Here is a 22,551-nt window from a genome sequence, read left to right on the forward strand (position 1 = left end):
GACCAAAAATCTGAATATTTATCGAATTGAGGCATAACAGCAAACAAAATGTTTGCTGATCGTATTTAGGAGCTTGTAAGTATATTACAGTGCAAAAATATACCAAAAACTACTTTTTATTCTTGGTCCTGCTTTGGGGAAAAATTTATAACCTAAAAATTTTATAAATTGTTGTTCATTAGGCCCTGAAGTACAAAAATATAACAGCAGACATCGACTGCTGTTTTTAGCGGACTTTTTTCTATGAGTGTAATACGCCTATCATTAGAAAACAAATTATTTTGTGGTCACAATTGCCCAAAGTTGCCCACAGGCAACATTCTCTACCGCCTTAACGAATGGGCGTGGCGACCCGAAATTTTGGCTAGACGCTTCTTAAATGACTTCAACGTGATTAAAAGTAAAAAAAAATTTAGCGATACCTAAAAAAATTCGGGGTCGAAAGGGTTAATAATATAGGCGTAGCTAAACGAATTTTATGGATTTGTCATCTCCCCCTACAAAATACCAGGAAGTATTTCCTCAAAATCTGTTTACATATCCATGAATTAAATTTTCTGTGCTCTTGCCATATTCACGAATATATTTTTTCTCTTTTCGAGATATCCTAATTGACAATTGTGATAAATAAATTACATTATTACATTGCCGTCTACGTCTACTTAGTATCCCACAACGTCAGAAATAACAGCAGACTTTTCCTTTGCTGAAAAAAGGAAATCAGTCTCGTTTGGTGGTACATAAAGAAAAAAACTACCATTATTTGATATAAATACTCAGATATTTATTTCATCACAAAGATGAAGCACCAGGACCATATACTTTTTATGACAAATCGTAGCTGCTCTTGTCCTATGTTAGGTTTAATGGCCTTGCCGGACTATAAACCGCACCAAACAGTCCCTCGTTGAGGGTTAAGGGGTTTCTCAACAATAACTCATGGCGTTTCCTACTAGCGACTATTTTGCTTATTGACCGAGTGATTCATTATAACACCTCTTGTTGGAAAGCCCTTTACAACAGCTAACTAACTTCTGCTATTTCGATTAAATATATTTCTACATATTGTTACAATATTAATTCGAGCTTATTGGACAAGAAGATTAAGGGATTTTATAGTATTAAGTTACTATTTCAGCAACGGTAAACTATAGATTCAGTTAACTTCACAGCTGAATTAAAATTAAAATAAACTAAATTAGAAATTTAATTTTTTAATATACGATATACCTTAAATGTATTCCTTTACTACTGAATAATTCAATGCTCTTATTTTGTTGGAAGGAAATAATTTCCATTTTAAACATAATTTTCAAATTTACTAAATTTTTATGAATATGGCATTGAAAAAAAAAATAAATATAAATAATGAAATTTTAAATATTACATTTTCCTAATATGGACACTTTGGTACACCGCCAGGATTCGTAAAACCATTAGTATTAACCAAACGGCATATATCTTTGTATGATCGTTCCTTTTTGGATTGTTGAGGGACTTGATAACTTGGCCGACGGGGAGCTGGGTAATAGTATCCATTTGCATTTAGCTGATATTGTGGATATCCTGTCTGTAGGGGATATTGGTACGAGGGTCCATTGTAATATTGTCTTTGTGGTTCTGGTCCTCCTAATACACTTGCAGATATAAATCCCAATAGAATTATTGTGATATATAATAATGTTGGAAAGCTACAGCCCATTCTTTTCAATTTTGATTCGTTTTCCAAATGGTTCTTGTGGTTTGACCAATCTATTTCTTTCGACTGAAGATCATTTAAGTTTTTAAAATAAAAAAAATTGTTTTGCGCCTTCCGTTCGCATTGGTATGTACTTGTAGAGCAGCGATAAGATTTTACCTTGTTCTATATTGTACGGGCTCATCATGTCCGTATGATCTTAATATACGTATGCTAATTGAAAAGCTTCACACTAGATGTAGTCGAAGATACGGAGAGTAGCATTGAATTTAGAGGAAGTGAAAATAATACCCCACAGGAAATATATACAATAGAATATTTAGTCATATATTATATACTTCCGCACACATTTATCAGCTAAAGGGTCTATCAGCTGGCAATTTTTAACAGATGTGCTCGATATAATAGCTTCGATTAAATATAGAGTGAAACTTTCTATTACAATCCTTATGACGTTCAAAACCAACGTCTGCTGATAAAGGCAAAGTACACTCATAGATGTAAGTCTGCTATTGTCAGCAGTGATAAACTGCTGAGACATTATTTTTAATATTTAAGATAACCCAGACTATATACCCATTCACGAAAAATCTCGTGATTCACGAATATCTCGGAACACGACAGTGAATGTGATTTTTTGTGTCTCTGTTTTAACGTGAGTGTGAATTTTATCGTGAACTTGTATTTGAAGATGCATTTTTCGTGAACGTGATTTTTTATCGTGAGCATGATGTCGGAGAAATTTTACTCACGCACAATCACGAACGCTATTTGATTTTTACCCACGCTCACACACGACACATTTTTGTTTAGTCCCGTTCACGAGATTTAATTTACATTTCATTCACGGCTTCGCGTGAATCACGTATGTTTGACGAAAATATTTTGTTTTTTTTTTTTGGACCCATGCCATTTTAAGTAGCAAAGTAAAGGGTGGTTAAAATTTCAAGGGCCGATGTGGATTTTGAATAAAACACAAACTAGGAAATTATTGTAATTTTATTTTTTTATGTATGATATATTGGTATTACTCAATTATGTATGGAACAAAATATCGGCCAAATGGGCGCCGCGACCTCGGTAGCACACCTTCATCCGACGGTCCAAATTTTCGATGACGCTAAGGCATACTGGAGGTTCTATGTCGTTAATGCGCCGAATTATCTCATCCTTTAGCTTTCAATTGTTGCTGGCTTACTGACGTACACCTTTTCTTTCAAATAACCCCAAAGAAAAAAGTCTAACGGTGTCAAATCACGTGATCTTGGCAGCCAATTGACATCGCCATTACGTGAGATAACACGGCCATTGAATTTGTTGCGCAAAAGGGCCATTGTTTCGTTAGCTGTGTGGCAAGTGGCACCGTCCATAAAAAGTTCGTTATCATCTCACGATAACGAACACCATTCACAGTAACTGCCTGACCGGCCTCATTTTGGAAAAAATACGGCCCGATGAATATTTTATTTGAAATGTACTACAACAGATTTAATAAAAACATTCAACATTTTTGTTGTGATTATTGAAAAAAGTCACATACACTCATAGAAAAATGTCTGCTAAAAACAGCAGTCGATATCTGCTGTAATATTTTTGTACTTCAGGGCCTAATGAACAATAATTTATAAAATTTTTAGGTTATGAATTTTTCCCCAAATCATATTTAAGAACCAAAAGTAGTTTTTGGTATATTTTTGCACTGTAATATACTTACAAGCTCCTAAATACGTTCAGCAAACATTTTGTTTGTGGTTATGCCTCAATTCGATAAATATTCTGATTTTTGGTCAAATACTATAAATATTTATAAAATATTGTTTTAATTATGTTAGGATAGCTCCTAAGTTGACATTTTTATTTGTTTTAGCCAAAATAAAACAGGTTTTAGTGTAATCGAGCTTGAAAAATAGCAGGAAATGTTTGCTATTTCAGCAAACAATGACTGCTGTCCCTTTTTCAGCAGACTTTCTGCTGTTTTAGCAGACTTTTCTGCTGTCCCTACTAACAAATTTCTTTGGGTGTATATAAAACTCTTTTCCAAATTCGCAAATATTTTTTTCTTGTGGCACGTGCCTCAAAAAATTGCTAATTGACAACGAAATTAGCTATTTTTTACTAAACTTGAAGAAAACACTTGTAGCTTGCGATACCGTTACAGTTTTATGAACAAAAACCACGCCCACAGTTAGTCTCAAACACACAAAAAATTGCCTTTGTAGCATCGAAAGGGTTAAACGATTCTATGAAAAGTCGGTCATTACAATGTGTAGGATATTACTACAATATGGGCAAATCATAACTAAAGTATGCACAGAAAAAATGTCACCAAAATATTTCCAATTAAAATTTTAAATGTATTTTCAAAAATATTCAATTAAAAATGTAATTAATTCAACAAAGTTTTAAATTAAAACAAGTAAGAAAAGTCTAAAGTCGGGCGGGGCCGACTATATTATACCCTGCACCACTTTGTAGATCTAAATTTTCGATACCATATCACAACCGTCAAATGTGTTGGGGGCTATATATAAAGGTTTGTCCCAAATACATACATTTAAATATCACTCGATCTGGACAGAATTTGATAGACTTCTACAAAATGTATAGACTCAATGCACTAGGGTGGAACACAATTTTAGTAAAATAATATGGGAAAATATTTAAATCTGAAGCAATTTTAAGGAAACTTCGCAAAAGTTTATTTATGATTTATCGCTCGATATATATGTATTAGAAGCTTGGGAAAATTAGAGTCAGTTTTACAACTTATCGACTAAGCAGTGGCGATTTTACAAGGAAAATGTTGGTATTTTGACCATTTTTGTCGAAATCAGAAAAACATATATATGGGAGCTATATCTACATCTGAACCGATTTCAACCAAATTTGGCACGCATAGCTACAATGCTAATTCTACTCCCTGTGCAAAATTTCAACTAAATCGGAGTAAAAAATTGGCATCTGTGGTCAAATGAGTGTAAATCGGGCGAAAGCTATATATGGGAGCTATATATAAATCTGAACCGATTTCAATCAAATTTGGCACGCATAGCTACAATGCTAAATCTACTCCCTGTGCAAAATTTCAACCAAATTGGGCCAAAACTCTGGCTATTAGAACCATATTAGTCCATATCGGGCGAAAGATATATATGGGAGCTATATCTAAATCTGAACCGATTTCAATCAAATTTTGCACACATAACTGCACTACTCATTATACTCCTAGTGCAAAATTTCAAACAAATTGGGCCAAAACTCTGGCTTCTAGGACCATATTAGTCCATATCGGGCGAAAGATATATATGGGAGCTATATCTAAATCTGAATCGATTTCAACCAAATTTCACACGCATAGCTATAATGCTAATTCTACTCCCTGTGCAAAATTTCAACCAAATTGGGCCAAAACTCTGGCTTCTAGGACCATATTAGTCCATATCGGGCGAAAGATATATATGGGAGCTATATCTAAATCTGAACCGACTTCAATCAAATTTTGCACACTTGACTATACTACTAATTGTACTCCTAGTGCAAAATTTCAACCAAATTCGGCCAAAAAACTGGCTTCTGGGACCATATAAGTCAATATCGGGCGAAAGATATATATGGGAGCTATATCTAAATCTGAACCGATTTCAATAAAATTTTGCACACTTGACTATACGACTAAGTGTTATGTTTGTACAAAATTTCAAGTAAATCGGTATAAAACTCTGGCTGCTGGGTCCATATTAGTGCATATCGGGCGAAAGATATATATGGGAGCTATATCTAAATCTGAACCTATTTCTTCCAAAATCAATAGGGTTCTATTCTGACCCAAATTAGGAACATCTGCCAAATTTGAAGGCGATTGGACTTAAATTGCGACCTAGACTTTGATCACAAAAATGTGTTCACAGACAGACGGACGGACGGACAGACGGACAGACGGACATGGTTATATCGACTCAGGGACCTACCCTGAGCATTATTCTGGGTGTTACAAACATATGCACTAACTTATAATACCCTGTTCCACAGTGTGGCGCAGGGTATAAAAACAACAATCATTAATAGTTTGAATTAATTTTTTAATAAGATAAATTTAATTTTTAATTTACTTTGGTGATTGATAATATCATTTCTATGATTGGAGACATTTCAATTAAAAATTAATTGAATCCTGTAATTTCTTGATTAAATCCAGAAATGTTTGTTTCTGTGTGGGTATTATGGCCATATTTCCCAAAATCGGAAAAACATATAGATGGAGCCGATTTGGATCAAATTCGGAACACATAAATAGAATGTTAAATCTAATCTCTGTGTAAAATATAAAAACAATACGACTAAAATCTCGTTTAATCTCGGGGTAAAACTGTGGGTATTGAGCCATAATTCTCCCGTCGAACAAATATAAATATGGAGGCTATATATAAATTTGAACCGATTTTGACCAAATTTGGCACACATTGCTAAAATGTTAATTCGTCTCTTTGTGCAAAATTTCAAAATTTTCAGTCGAAATATATATATGGGAGATGTTTCTAAATTTGTTTGGTTCACTATATACAAAACTACACATACAGAATTTTTTTGTTATTCGACGAAACAGCAGGAATGCTTGCTAAAACTCCAGTTTTTGTCTGCTGAAAAAGGAAAAGCTGCTAATGTTGTTGATTCCACAAACATCCGTTAGTTGAAACAACAAACATTTTCCTCTGCTGAAATAGCAAAAAAATACTACTGAAAATCCGGAATCCCATAGAAAAATCGTCGTGACTAATTAGGCTTATTGACACGTTTTTAAAGGACTTTGATAGTACCCCAGCAAAAAAATTGGAAGTTGTTCCACAAGCATTTCTTTTAAAGCACATCGCGGAATCCCCCATCGATTTTTTCCACTTCCAATGCAGTCCTTTTCAACAAGTATTAGAAAATACGCAATTAGGCTATATCAAGTGAAAATTTAAATTTGGACAATGAAATTGCACAAAAAAGTAATGGAAAATCAATAAAAAAATAATAAGAATAAAATTATTCGACGAAACAGCAGGAATGCTTGCTAAAACTCCAGTTTTTGTCTGCTGAAAAAGGAAAAGCTGCTAATGTTGTTGATTCCACAAACATCCGTTAGTTGAAACAACAAACATTTTCCTCTGCTGAAATAGCAAAAAAATACTACTGAAAATCCGGAATCCCATAGAAAAATCGTCGTGACTAATTAGGCTTATTGACACGTTTTTAAAGGACTTTGATAGTACCCCAGCAAAAAAATTGGAAGTTGTTCCACAAGCATTTCTTTTAAAGCACATCGCGGAATCCCCCATCGATTTTTTCCACTTCCAATGCAGTCCTTTTCAACAAGTATTAGAAACTACGCAATTAGGCTATATCAAGTGAAAATTTAAGTTTGGACAATGAAATTTCACAAAAAAATAATGGAAAATCAATAAAAAAATAATAAGAATAAAATTAAAAATTTCATCGCTGCTGGTTTTTTTTTCACTTCTATGGAAGTCCTTTTGAGAAGGTTTTGCAAGCTACGATAATTTTTAATTTTTTGTTTATTTTTAATGGAAAAAATAAATTATACAAAAATAATAAAAAAAATGAAATAAAATAAAAACGATGTACAACATAAAAAAATAATTGAAAAAATGTTAATAAAAAAATTAACCGCTGGTGAGATTTGATCCTATGTTCTTTATTTTGTCATTCATACTAATAAAGAACACCGTTCCTGAAAAAAAACCCTAGTATTTCCAAATTCAGACTCGTTTTTTCTGATTTTGGAGAGTAAAGATACCCATTCTGAAGTTGAACCACATAAGTATAAGAACAAAACGACATCATTGAATAGCTTATCGATTTTTGCATAAGGAAAACAACATATCAGAGAAATGCAACTTCTATGCAAAGCAAAGTTCGCATTCGTATTTTAAGGACATGAAATGTTTGGCCTCAAGACAATATTTATTTCAGTGCAGCCAATGTTTGCTATTTCAGCAAACAATGACCGCTTTCCCTTTTCCAACAGACTTTTTGCTATTTTAGTAGACTTTTTTTGCTGTTTTACTAACATTACTTTGGGTTTATATAAATCTGGCCAGGACAAATTCTAAATCAATTGAAACACTTGTTTAATAAATTAAGCCCTCTTGGACCATACATTAGTAGCTTGAAATAAACTACTGCGAAACTAAAGTATTAACAAAAGTAATAATAATAACAAGTATATACAGTAGTAAGTTCGGCCGGGCCGAATTTAAAATACCCACCACCATGAAACAAATATAATAGTTTCGTTTGAAAACTCTTCGTCGGTGTGGGTATCTTGATAATATATGTAGGATTTAAGGGGGTGAGATGACAGATATTGCTCCAAGCAGATCAATTCAACCAGTACACTTCCCGAAGATAAATTTAAAGATTCTACCTATGAATACCAGATCAGATTCTGGATTTATAAGAACAAATTTTGTTTGAATTTTAGAGAAATCATAAACATATCGTTTAAATGATGATAAAAGCCTTGATTTGAAATCTTAAATCCGTAGATTTTTACCGCCATTATTTAAATGATAACGAGGAGTAAAATCTGGAAATTTTACTTTTAGTTTTAAGCAATTGATATGTTCCTTCTATACCCTCAAGAAGTGAAATCGGTCGATCGATAAATATCTTACATAATGGACCGGTAGAAATAAATGCGATACAAATTTTTGAGGGTCAAAAATACCAGTATATTTATATTTTCAGGCAAAGTGGATAAAAAAATACAGATTCTAGCAGCCTAAGAACTAAATCCGGGAGGTAGGTCTGTATGGGGGCTATACCAAAACATGGTCCAATACTCAACATTTTCGGCACACCTCTTAAGTTCCTCAAATACCTCTAGAATTCAAATTTCAGACAAATTGGGTAAAAACTACGAAATCTAAAATCGGGCGATCAGTCTGCACACCTATTTGTGGTCCTAAAATACATCTCGATTTCCAATTTTAGGCAAATCGAATAAAAACTACGGTTTCTAGAAGCTCAAGACCCTAAATCGGTGAATTGCCCAAGAAGTAAAATCAAATTTCATGCAAATCGGATAGAAAATACAGTTTCTAGACGCCCAAGAAGTAAAATCGGGGGATCGGTCTATATGGGGGCTATACCAAAACATGAACCGATACTCCCCATTTTCGACACCCCTATTTATGGTCATAAAATACCTCTAGATTTCAAATTTCATGCAAATCGGATAGTAAATACTGTTTCTAGAAGCCCAAGAAATAAAATCTGAAGATCGGTCTATATGGAGGCTATACCAAAACATGGACCGATACTCACCATTTTTGGCACAACTCTTTATGGTCCCAAAATACCTCTAGATTTCAAATTTCATGCAAATCGGATAGTAAATACAGTTTCTAGAAGCACGAGAAGTAAAATCTGGAGATATACCAAAACATGGACCGATACTCACCATTTTTGGCACACCTCTTTATAGTCCTAAAATACAAATTGGATAAAAACTACGGTTTGTAGAAGCCCAAGACCCCAAATCGGGAAGTCGGTGGATATGGGGACTATATCAAAACCTGGGCCGATATAGCCCATCTTCGAACTTGACCTGCCTGCAGACAAAAGACGAGTTTGTGCAAAATTTCAGCACGATTGCTTCATTATTGAAGACTGTCAGACGGACATGGTTATATCGTCTTAGAATTTCTCCCTGATCAAGAAAATATATACTTTATATAGTCGGAAATCGATATTTCGATGTGTTACAAACGGAATGACAAACTTATTATAAACTAAAAACTTATTAAAAACTAATGTAAATACGACATTCTCCAACTAAACGAACGATGACAAAGGTTGTTGCTAGGACAAAAAAAAGTCAGCTGCTGCAACTAATGCAGTGTGATATTTCAGCAGAGATGTTTTCAAAAGTTTTTAGCAACGGCGCACAGAGGGGCAAAATCGCAAAAAATGGAGATTAATTGAAAAATTAAATTTTTGTTTTTTGAAAAATACTTAGCATTCGATTAAAGTATATAAAATTCTACATCATTACTGAAAATTTCAATGTCATATGTTGTTTTCTTGTCAAGTTGCATTGTGTTAAAGTTAAGCAATTTTTGAGCTGATCGCTCAAAGTAGTTTTTTTGAAATTCAGTATATTTCGGAGCTTAATATATAGCATTTCGCAAGCCAAAAGTAATATTTTCAGTATGGAATCTTCAACCTCAGGTATTTTAGCGTTGTTATACAAAAATTGTGTAAACAAAAATTGTGTATAAATATTTTGAAAAAATATTTTAAAATGTGTCTAAATTTTGGATATTTTCAAAATATTTTTGGATATTTAAATATGAATGGGGTCACTTGGCATTAGAATATTAATGTTTTAATAAACTACAATTCCTAGGCTTTCATATTAAGTAATAAAACGTTGCGCGTTTTTGCGCGAAATCTTTTTATTAAATTAACTGTGAAAATAGTCACTCAAACAAAAAACACCAGTTCTTGTCTTTTGTTAGCTTTTTCTTCGTTTTCTTTGTTATAATTGTTGTTTTTATATATATCAACTATGTGTTACAATGATAAAAGTATTTGTTATTGTGCGTTATGTATTGTGTATTGAAATGCGAAAATGTCAAAAGTGTTTAAAAAGATGTAAAATTTGTAATTGGGTTCCTGGGTTGTCCGAAACAAAGATTTGAAGAACTACAGAGAACATTTTTCTCGCAAATGTAGTCGAGAGGATTGCCATCGAGACATATTAAATAGGTTCATACTTAGTTAAGATCCAATCCTATCTGGTAAATCAAAATTGCCAAAAAAATTCCACCAACTTCCAAAATCGGTGTTAGATCTCTTGTTTCGCCTTCATTTTTGACGAACGTGGCACGAGAAGGCATAAATCATGAAACAGATGACAACGATGATTATATGGAGGACAATGCATTGGAGTTTTGATAACTTTGGGCATATATTTTAAAATAGCAGGTCAGAAACATATGTCTCATAATATAAAACGATATATATATAAAAACTTTTGTATAAATTTTTTCCTACTTTGTAGATATGAAGGAACAAGCTATTTTTATAACAAATTTAAAATCTGCTTTGGGTCCCGAATTTGGTTACACATATGATACAATAATACCCCTTTTGTCAACGTTATTATAATGCAAATAAATTAATTACTATGTGAAAATTGTATTAATTTTTTACAAAAAACAAAAATCCGACTGAGCCAGAAAATTTTTTAAAAGGGGCGTGGCACCGCCCTATTCCACCTTGGATGTAATTCATACTGTACGATCAACATATTGTTACGAATTTGATAATTATAGATATAAGTTTATTTAAATTAGTTTCCGTTAATTTAAAATTTAAAATTGTAACGATAAAATTTCGCTATCACTTGTTGGAATCATCCATTCATTTTCTAGTATTTTCCTGAATTTCTTTTATGTTCTTTTGTTTGCTTACCGAAATGTTAGTTCTTACTCTCTCATAGAATAACAACCCCTTTGCTTTGTTATTTTGCTTTCTCATTTCATCTCATTGTCTATTGTCATTGTTGTTGTAGTAATGCGAGCATATATCTATGTGAGTGTGTATGTGTTTGGCAGCCACCAGAAGAATTACTTAATGGTCGTAGATCCTTCTAGCATTGTCTAAGAATGTTCTGGCGTTGCCAGAATATTGTAGTGCTACCAGAATGTTCTCGTATTGCCACACTGTCATATATAAAAGCGCTCGCATGCTGCTAACGAGTCAGTCTTAATTAAAGCGTCAAACGAATAACTTCAGTGTGAACGAATTGTAAAGTGTGAAGTCATAGTAAATAAATTGTAGATTGCCGTTATTTAAAAGAACTGTGTTTTAATTGTCGGGTAATTAAAAACGCCTAAATATAAAAACGTAACAATTGGTGTCGGAAGTGAAATAACGAAAAAAAATCTACAATGAAGTTTAATGAGCTTCGTGTGGAAGACTTAAAAAAGGAATTGAGCAAACTGTAGCTGCCGACAACAGGCAATAAGGCCCAGCTTCAAAAGCGTCTACTGGAAGAGTTTGAACGGCGTAATATGGACATTGCGACGCATGAGTTTGATTATAAGGAAGACATTGATGAATCAATACTCGTCAATACAAGCAGTGTAGAAACTCCATCTGTGGCTTCGAGTGTTGTGGATTACACATCAATGCTCAATGTTTTGAGCAAAATGATGGAAGCAAATTCTAGAAAAATGGAAGAAAAATTCGACGAAAATTCTAGAATGGTCAACGAAAAATTACAACAAATTTCTGAAGGCATGGAGAAACGTGGACCATATAGAAAATCAAATTGTGGAATTGGATAAGAAAGTTCTTTCCGTGGATGAGAAAATTATGGTTCATGATGAGAAGTTTCTGCACATCGAGAAAAAAATGTCAGAGCTGGAAATTAAAGGTGGTCCAGTGCGCGTCATCGAGGGCTCAAAAATCAAAACTCCTGTTTTCGATGGCTCAACGTCATTTGATGTCTTCAAATTCCAATTCGAAATGGTTGCTTGTAGAAATTTGTGGAATGACGATGATAAAGCAATTGAACTTCTATTGGCATTAAAGGGCAATGCTGCTGATGTGATACAAAGCATTCCCGCTGCTTCTAGAAATAACTATAATGAAGTAATAGCGGCACTTCAACGCAAGTATGGTGGAGAGCACAAGCAGGACATCTTCAGAATGGAATTGAGAGGAAGAATCCAGAAATCGAATGAAACCCTACAAGATTTCGCAACAGAAGTTGAGCGGCTAGTGCTTTTGACATACCCAGGTGAGAGTCATCCTCTTGTGGACCGCATCAAGATTGAAACCTTCGTCAATGGAATTCGAGACCCAGATATAAAATGTGCAACATATGCGTCACAAAAGGCTACATTCGCTGAAACAGTAACATTCGCACTTGCACAGGAGACTGCGAGATTGCTAGCGCGGCCTCAAATTCACAAAGTACGTAAAGTAGAGACAGAGTGTGATGAATCAAAGTCCGTTATTGAGTCGATGAAAGAGGCCATGAAGCAGGCAATGCAAGAAATGAAGCAAGAGGCAAATAAATCCCGGATCAAATGCTATAACTGTGATAAGCCGGGACATCTAGCTCGAGAATGCAAAGCACGACGCAAACGGTCAAGGTCCACATCACCATCTCCATTAAACAATAGCCATAAGAAGGTGACCCCACAGTCAAGTGAGTCATCTTTAAACTAAATCGAGCTAGTTCAGCGGGGCAAGAGCTGGCTCCCACAGACGATGGCCCCACCATCTCCATAGCAATAGTTCAACAGAAAAATAACAATTTAACTATTGCGGGTGTTATTAATGGCGACAAGCGTACTTTGACGTTGGATACTGGTGCATCAAAGTCTATCATTAGATCTGATTTAGTAAAAGGAAAAGTTACACCACTGATTGGAGTCAAGCTACGCACGGCTACAGGGGAACCCGCAACCGTATATGGAAAGGTCACCGTAAAATTAACTATTGCTAACAAATCCGTTACTTATGATTTCATTGTGGCCGATATTGTAGACGAAGTTATAATTGGAGCGGATTTCATGATTGCTTTTGGCCTCAATCTGGATATGAAGCGTCGTGTAATGACATGGTGCGATGCCGAAATAACGGTAAACGTGGGATACGACGAGAATACACCTGTCAGACGTTTGACAACGAGCCAGTCAGAGTCTATACCACCGAATGCCGAAGCAATTATATGGGTTCCTATGAATGGAGATTGTGAAGTCGGCCAATTGTGGGTTGTTGAACCAGCAGAAAACAAAAGCAACAACATCTTGATAGCAAATGCCCTGGTAACAACGAACGAAGAGAGACTAATACCAGTTCGTGTCTTGAACTTGTCTGACAATCACGAGCAAATTGTAAAATTTTCTGACATTGGCAAATGTACACCAGCCGAGGCAATAGTCAATTTGGAAGGCAACACATCAAAGACACATGGAGCAGTGAGAAAACATCTAGAAGCGTATGTCGAGGCTTGGACACGTCATCTATCGCCGTCAGAGAGAAATAAAGCCAAGCAATTGTTGTGGAAAAACGCCTGTGCTTTTGCTTCTGAAAAGGGAAATCAAGGAAGAACATCTGTAGTGAAACATGAAATTAAAACCGCAGAAGAAAAGCCCATAAAACAGGCACCACGAAGTGTTCCCCTGGCAAAAAGAGACGAAGTTCAAAAGCTCATAAAGGAAATGGCGGAGAGTGGAGTGATCGAGCCATCATCAAGTCCTTGGTGTTCCCCAGTTGTGCTGGTCAAAAAGAAAGATGGAAGTACCCGATTCTGCGTGGACTACAGAAAACTGAATGATGTCACCAAAAAGGACAGTTATCCGCTTCCACGCATTGATGACACGTTGGACACACTAGCCGGAACAACATGGTTTTCTACGCTTGATTTGCAGAGTGGATATTGGCAAGTAGAGATCGCCGAGAAAGACAAGGAAAAGACGGCTTTTGGCGTTAATGGCGGTCTCTGGCAATTCAATGTAATGCCGTTCGGGCTCTGCAACGCTCCGGCTACCTTCGAAAGATTGATGGAGCGGGTACTGAAGGGGTTGCACTGGAAGTCGTGCTTGATATACTTGGACGACATCATAGTGATGGGCAAAACATTTGACGAGCACCTTAAGAACTTGAAAGACGTTATCCAGCAATTGTCAGCCGCTGGTCTACGCATTAACGCAAAGAAATGCTCCCTTTTCCAGCGGGAAGTTAAATACCTGGGTCATCATGTGACTGCAGAGGGCATATCCACCGATGAAGACAAGATCCAAGCTGTCAGAGATTTGCCACGACCCCGAAATCTCCACGAATTAAGAAGTTTCCTGGGGTTATGTACATATTACCGACGATTCGTCCCAAACTTCGCCAGCATCGCCGCTAGTCTCCATAAATTGACCCAAAAAGGTCAGAAGTTCCAGTGGAGCGACGAACAGGAGGATTCATTCCAACATTTAAAAGAACTTTTATGTTCAGCTCCTGTTCTAGCGTATCCTATTCCGGGCGAAAAATTTGTTTTGGATACAGATGCTAGCGCGCATGGTATTGGAGGTGTGCTATCCCAACAGATAGACGGCAAGGAGAAGGTCATCGGATATTTCAGCCGAACGTTGTCCAAGCCCGAAAAGAACTACTGTGTAACGCGACGAGAGCTGCTAGCCGTCATAGAGAGTGTAAAACATTATCATAAATATTTGTATGGACAACACTTCTTGCTCAGGACTGATCACTCAGCTCTACGATGGTTGCTCCAATTCAAGAATCCGGAAGCTCAACTGGCACGTTGGATCGAGAGGCTCCAAAGCTATGATTTCAGTATCGAGCATAGAAAAGGTGGAAAACACGGTAACGCTGACGCCTTGTCACGTCGACCTTGCAGTATAGAATGCAAGCACTGCTCGAAAGCTGAACACAAGGAGGAGATTGTTGATATTCGGCTGTTACACGTCGAATCTGGAGTGGACTGGCCAACAGAACAGCGTAAAGATCCCATTTTGATCAAAATTATTTTGGCAAAGGAAGAGAACAAGAAGCCCAGTAAGAAAGACATTGCAGCCGAAAGTCCACTTATGAAATCATACTGGGCTCAATGGGATAGTTTAGTTCTAGTCAATGGATCCCTGCAACGTAAATGGGAAAGCGAAGATGGCAAGAGCAGCCGAAATTTGATCATCGTTCCAGATTCCAAAATAAGAGATGTTTTGGCGGAGTTCCATAATGGTCCCAGTGGAGGTCATCTGGGAATAACCAAAACCGCCGAGAAAGTGAAGCAACGATTCTACTGGGTTGGATGCCAGAAATCAATTGCTGAATGGGTAGCCAATTGCGAGAAGTGCATGAAGGCGAAAGGTCCAACAAGGAAAAGTCGAGGTCCTATGCAAGAATATAGACCAGGAGCCCCGTTTGAAAGAATAGCAATGGACGTGGCAGGCCCTTTCCCAGTAAGTGATTCTGGAAACCGTTATGTCCTTGTGGTCATGGATTACTTCAGCAAATGGCCGGAGGTGTATGCAATTCCAAACCAAGAAGCAAAAACGATTGTGGATGTTGTCAACAAAAACTGGATATGTCGCTACGGTGTGCCGTCCGAGATTCACTCAGACCAGGGAAGAAATTTTGAATCGGCCATATTCAAAGAGATGTGTGAATCCCTTGGTATCAAGAAAACGAGGACTACACCATTACATCCACAATCCGATGGCATGGTAGAAAGGTTTAATCGCACTCTGGAGGAACATCTTCGAAAAGTAGTGGACAACGGCCAGAGGGACTGGGACGAGCATATACCAAAGTTTTTGCTGTCGTATAGATCTGCCATTCATGATTCCACCTCTCGAACACCGGCCAATGTTCTATTCGGAACTGAGTTGAAGTTGCCTGGTGATCTGATATTCGGTGCTAAACCTAATGAGCTCGCCATGGAAGAAAACAGAAACGACATCCCAAACACTTTCGGTGAAGTTCACGAATCAGTGCGCAACAAAATAAAAATGGTCAGCAACAGAATGAAGGCGAGATACGATCGTGCTGTAAATACTGAAGGCTTCCAAGAAGAAGAATTGGTTCTGCTATTTAACCCGCAACGAAAGAAAGGATTGTGTCCTAAACTGCAAACACAGTGGGAAGGCCCATACAAAGTCATCAAGAAGATCAATGATGTTGTATACCGGATTCAGAAGGACGACAGCCCTAGATCAAAGATGAAAGTTGTACATCTGGAACGATTGGCTCCTTACGGAACAGGTTCTGTGCCTGTTCGGGACGAACAGGCTTAAGCGGGAGGCAGTGTTACGAATTTGATAATTATAGATATAAGTTTATTTAAATTAGTTTCCGTTAATTTAAAATTTAAAATTGTAACGATAAAATTTCGCTATCACTTGTTGGAATCATCCATTCATTTTCTAGTATTTTCCTGAATTTCTTTTATGTTCTTTTGTTTGCTTACCGAAATGTTAGTTCTTACTCTCTCATAGAATAACAACCCCTTTGCTTTGTTATTTTGCTTTCTCATTTCATCTCATTGTCTATTGTCATTGTTGTTGTAGTAATGCGAGCATATATCTATGTGAGTGTGTATGTGTTTGGCAGCCACCAGACGAATTACTTAATGGTCGTAGATCCTTCTAGCATTGTCTAAGAATGTTCTGGCGTTGCCAGAATATTGTAGTGCTACCAGAATGTTCTCGTATTGCCACACTGTCATATATAAAAGCGCTCGCATGCTGCTAACGAGTCAGTCTTAATTAAAGCGTCAAACGAATAACTTCAGTGTGAACGAATTGTAAAGTGTGAAGTCATAGTAAATAAATTGTAGATTGCCGTTATTTAAAAGAACTGTGTTTTAATTGTCGGGTAATTAAAAACGCCTAAATATAAAAACGTAACAATATATACCAAATCTCATATTCATACCTCTGATAGTTCCTTAGATATATCCGTTCCAAGTTTGAATGGGCGGTGCCACGCCCAATTATGATTTACAATCATAATAAACTATGAAAATAAATACAAAAGGGGCTAACAACAAAGGCTTTTGATCTACATATATGTGAGATCAATTTACAATTTTTATAGGTAATGTTTGTATACCAATGACAGATGGTTATTAGGTTGCAATTATGTGGTCAAACTACAGAACCTAATTCAATATATACTTGCCAGAAATTTCTTCCTTAAGCCTCTAGATATAAATACAGATCGACTTAGACTCTTCCTGTATTCTTAATACAATAAAAAAAAGCTCGCTTGCCGTAAAAAGTATTTGTGTTTGTTGGTGTATGCAGCCTGCAATTTTTATGGAAACTTTTGTAATATTCCTTTTTATGATCGGTGCGCTACTTACCTGAAGGCAACTTCTTTTCTATGGGATAAACTTTATTCAATGTATTGCGGACTATTATCAAGTAAATGCTGTTCCCCGTTTTGCAAATTTTGTAGCGTCATACCATTTACCATGTCGATGTTGATATAAATATTTATTTATATCAACATTATTATTATTATATAATATTATTATAATTATATCAACAAGGATTATTATCAGATTAACAGTACAACATTGGGAAGTTTCATCAAAATCGGAGTGGCACCGCGAATTTTTCCAAAATATATTTAGCCTATGTCACTCAGTGATAACGTAGAATTATAATAGTGAAAGAATTTTTAAAATCGGATAAGTAGTTTAATTAATCTCCACTTTTTGCGATTTTGCCCCACTGTGCGGCGTTTGGTAATTCAGTAATATATGTTTGCTATTTCATACTACGTTCGCACTAGACACGAAATCTCGATATTTAGAACCAAAATCTCTTTACAAATCTCAAGTGTTCGGACTGGCAAAATAACGATATTTCGTAGCTTTGAGGATTTAACAGCTTTTTGTAAATATATCAATACAAACACAAACTCGCATGTGCACACGCACACACAAATTCATCTACAAGGAAAATTTGGGCAGGGTTGCAAAGAGCGCATTTTTAGTACTAAAACCACAGTTGTACAAGGCAGTATAGGGGATTTTGAAAGTGATTTTGGGGCCAGCTGATATTTGCCTATTGCAAATCTACTGAGATCTAGGAGGATTTCGCCCAAAATCTTCGTTTACGAGGATTTTTTGTCTAGTGCGAACGTAGTATCAGCAGAGAAAAATGTATGCTGCTTCAACTAACGCATGATTGCTGAAACAACTACGATGACTGCTTTGCCCTTTTCAGCAGACAAAAACTGTTGTTTTAGCTAACAACAACAACATTTTTAGAGTATAGTGATTGTAATTAAGTAAAATAATGTTTCTTTATGGCTTAATGGTCCAACAATAAAAAAAAAATAATTAATTGTAAATTAATATCATGGGTTTGGACGCCTGTTTCGTTATGAGGCTAACATGAAAAGTAAAAAAACGGTCTATTATTTTTATCTCTTAATTTTTTCAAGCGTTTCTCTTTCAATTCATCTACGAATAAACAAACTCTGAAATATTGCTAGGGAAAGAGATTTGGTGGTAGTAACCGGCGAATACATGAGTACAAATTCTCAATCGCAGTACAAGTGGCCAACAAAACCACAATCTGATTCGAGGCGAATGCAAGAAGAATGAAGGAAAACGAAATATTTTAGGTATTAAGAGTAGACGGATAAGAGTTGGTTTCGTTCACCAATGTTTTCATGCAATACTCGAAATCATTGTTAACGTGAACGTTGTCAAGCATAGAGCCATTATTGAGCAGACACGGAAATAAAAAGATATAAAATAAATCTCGCAAATAAGAGGGAAACAAATATTTTAAAGAAAATAAACCTACGTAAATACAACTCACAACACGTTTAACAAATAAACAAGAATTATAACATTTATTATCCAATAGAATTACCACCCCTCATAGATTGTAGAAATTCCAGAACTGAAAGTGAGAAAGAAAGAAATTTGTGTGAATAAATGGTAAATTGTTTCTTAATTGATATGAACTTAATGTTAGGTGCTGAAAAATTACAAATCCCACTTCTTTCGAGTGAATGGTGGATACATAAAAAATCGACAAAAGCGGGTTTTTTAATATTTGTTTACGTGTCGCGCTGCTAATGTTAGTTAGTTGCATACCCTTCTCTGTGTATCCACCCTTGGGTGCATAATGTGCAAAGAATTTGATATTCTTTCCTTCTTTTTTGTGCATTACCGAACGTGCAAGTGCAGTTGTGTGTAAAGTACCTACGATAGCAAGTGCAACGTTACGCTACCGGTTGTGAAGTGTTTTTGTTTCTAATTCCTATATTTGCACAGTGGACAAAATTTTATTAACGTTTTACGACGCAAAACTAAAATGTACCCCAAATAATTTCAGTAAAAAGTCCATTGAAAACATAATCAACCAAAAGGAAACTGATTCAACAAACTTAGTAATTAAATTGAAAAAATGAAATAAAAAACCATAAGGCGACATCCTTAGTTGCTAATTGTTTTTTGATATACATTTATTATAATTTGAATTATAGTAAACAGTTTAAAAAATAACACTAGTTTACAAAATATTTTTTTTTATGTACATTTGATGAGATGTGACTTTTCTTATGTATTTTAGTCTGCTGAATTTTGAAAATTTTTTTTTATGGAACAGTTTTTAAGATATCCCGTTATTTTTAGTTTTACGCTCTTTTTTCACTAAACAAATTATATCTCGAGTTCACCAATGTGGTATCACAATGGGCTGAATAGTCTAAGTGAGCCTGATACATCGGGCTGCCACCTAACCTAACCTAACCTCTCGAGTTAGAAATGTCCGATTATATCGTTGTTGGTACTTAAATGAAAGGTATTAAGATGACGAATAATCGTGTTTAATTGGATCTGTGATAAGTTAAGTGGTTCAAAAAATATCCAAAAAATCATGTTTTGCAGTGATACTCTTCCGCCGGAAAAGTACAAACCATTGAAAAAAAATTTTCTCTTCATGGTCTTCATACTCTAACGTAAATAATAAGAACAACTAGAAGAAAAATTAGCAATTGAGTTAACAAATCCGATGTCAAATCATGCAAATATGAACAACTCACACACAAAAATGTTACTCGGCCACACAGAAATGTATTTTTGTGTGGGTGAGTGGCTCATATTTGCATGATTTGACATCGGATTTGTTCATTCCATTGTTTTGTCATTTTTGGGTCGTTTTTCTTCTATTTGGTCTTATTAATTACGTTAGAGTATCATCTAATTCGAGATATAATTTGTTTAGTAAAAAACAAGTAAGTAAAGTCTAAAGTCGGGCGGGGCCGACTATATTATACCCTTGTGTTACCATCTCAAATACTTCACATTTGCTGGAAGCTATATAGAGGAGATAATTTTTTTACTTCTACAAAATCTCTAGAATTAAAATTTAAATCGGCTAACGCTATCCAGTTTATTGGAGGAAACTTCCATTGAAAATGGGATACTACTAAACGTACTCCTTATGCGAAATTTGAAGCAAACAACGGCAAAACCCTGGATTTTGAGTAAGTTCAAATCGGACGAAAGATATATATATCTAAATCTGAATCGATTTTGACCATATTTGGCACATACAATAGTATCGTTAAAAGTACTGCTTGTCCAAATTTTGAAGTAAGTCAGGGCAAAACTCTGGCTTTTGAGACGATATAAGTCCAAATCGGACGAAAGATATATATGGGAGCTATATCTAAATCTGAATATTTGGATGTACGGTATTTCAAGAAAATCGGTTGATAAACACACTATGACCAAATCGGGGATAAATATATATGGCAGCTATATCTAAATCTGAACCGATTTTTTCCAAAACCAATAGCGATTGTCTCTGTCCCAAGAAACGGCCCTATGCCAAATTTGAGGACGATCGGACATAAATTGCGAGCTATACTTTGTGCACAAAATTACATATACAGACAGACGGACGGACAGACAGACGGACATCGCTAAATCGACTCAGAATTTAATTCTAAGCCGATTGGTATACTAAAAGATGGGTCTATGACCACTATTTCTTGGCGTTACATACAAATGCACAAACTTATTATACCCTGTACCACAGTAGTGGTGTAGGGTATAAAGAGCGAAAAAACGAAAACCAACGGGATATCTCAAAAACAGTTCCATAAAAAAATTTTAACTTTTTTTGTCACCTCTCCCCAAATGTACATTTTCAGTGTAAACTAGTGTAATTGAAAATGTATATGTCTTTAATTAAATATTATTTTTTTCCAATTAACATTTTAATTAAATAACAAATATTTCCAATTAAAAATATCGAAAATTTTGCGCGGAATTATTAGTTTCTGTGCACAAAAAAACTCCAAAATATTTCCAATTGAAAGTTTATTGAATTTGAAAACGTTACCAATCAAAAAAAAAAAAAAAATAATAACTGATAACCTTTGTTACTTAATTTAACTATCGTATGTATAAATATTAATGCCAAGGAAACTTTCTCAAAACATAATAATTCCATGAATTAATTGTGTTTTCCTTTCTGAAAAAAAGTGATACACTCATCGAAAAAATTAGCTAAAAACAGCAGTCGGTTTTTGTTGTTATATTTTTGTACTTTGTGATCTAGTGGACCCAAATTCTTTAAATATTTTGGTTCTTAAATATTACCCAAATTATTTTGAAGAACCAAAAATAGTTGTTTTGCATATAACTTCACTCAAAAAAAGTGTACTTTTGATTTCGACCTTCACTTAAGGATTTTTGTACTGATTCCGAGCCAAAGATGTGGCTTCTTTAAAATAAATAGAGTTTTTGCGCTTTACAGACTATCAGTTATTCCGGACGGAATGTCGGTGTTTGTAAAGAATTTTACAATGTGTCGGATCGATACGACTTGTCGGCGATGACTAAATAATCGGTAAATGTGTTATCGATCCCATAAACATGCAGCAGTATCGATTATGCCGTCGGACTTAAATTATAATGTGCACAATATATGGGATATGTTCGACACGAGCACTGTCGTCCGGAATAACTGATAGTCTGTAAAGCGCATTAAGGGAGCTATAAAGCTTTAAACCTAGGATCAATCAAATTAAAATTAGGACACATATCTCATTTATCGAATTTTCATACTCCTTTTGCGATATATTAATAAATCTGTATACGTGCAAACAAATGCCAATTTATAACAGAAACGCTTAAAATATAGGCTAATGGGCTTTACAGACCATCAGTTATTCCGGACGGAATGTCGGTGTTTGTAAAGAATCTTACGGTGTGTCGCATCGATACGACTTGTCGGCGATGACTAAATAATCGGTTAATGTGTTATCGATCCCATAAA

General features: G+C 35.4%; 2 protein-coding genes across 4 annotated transcripts in view; one reads left to right on the top strand and one right to left on the bottom strand.

Annotated features, from left to right (window-relative positions):
- Nagk (N-acetylglucosamine kinase) overlaps window positions 1-22,551 on the top strand; it is a 225,954-nt gene that overhangs the window by 183,261 nt on the left and 20,142 nt on the right. The window contains exons 1-2 of one of the 3 annotated variants that reach the window (XM_075291730.1): window positions 18,935-19,059; window positions 19,123-19,196. The exons of 1 other annotated variant lie outside the window; for it this stretch is intronic. The gene's annotated coding sequence lies outside the window, so the exon portion shown is untranslated. Of the gene's footprint in view, window positions 1-18,934; window positions 19,060-19,122; window positions 19,197-19,321; window positions 19,578-22,551 lie in introns of those variants that run through there. One more of the 3 variants, XM_075291731.1, reaches the window with a different exon arrangement.
- On the bottom strand, window positions 1,270-2,095 carry LOC142242474 (uncharacterized). The gene has a single exon (XM_075314042.1). It carries the CDS (start codon window positions 1,700-1,702, stop codon window positions 1,394-1,396), a length of 309 nt encoding a protein of 102 aa, XP_075170157.1. The 5' UTR covers window positions 1,703-2,095; the 3' UTR covers window positions 1,270-1,393.

The sequence above is a fragment of the Haematobia irritans genome, chromosome 1 (genome assembly GCF_050003625.1).
Source record: "Haematobia irritans isolate KBUSLIRL chromosome 1, ASM5000362v1, whole genome shotgun sequence".
NCBI classification, from domain to species: domain Eukaryota; kingdom Metazoa; phylum Arthropoda; class Insecta; order Diptera; family Muscidae; genus Haematobia; species Haematobia irritans.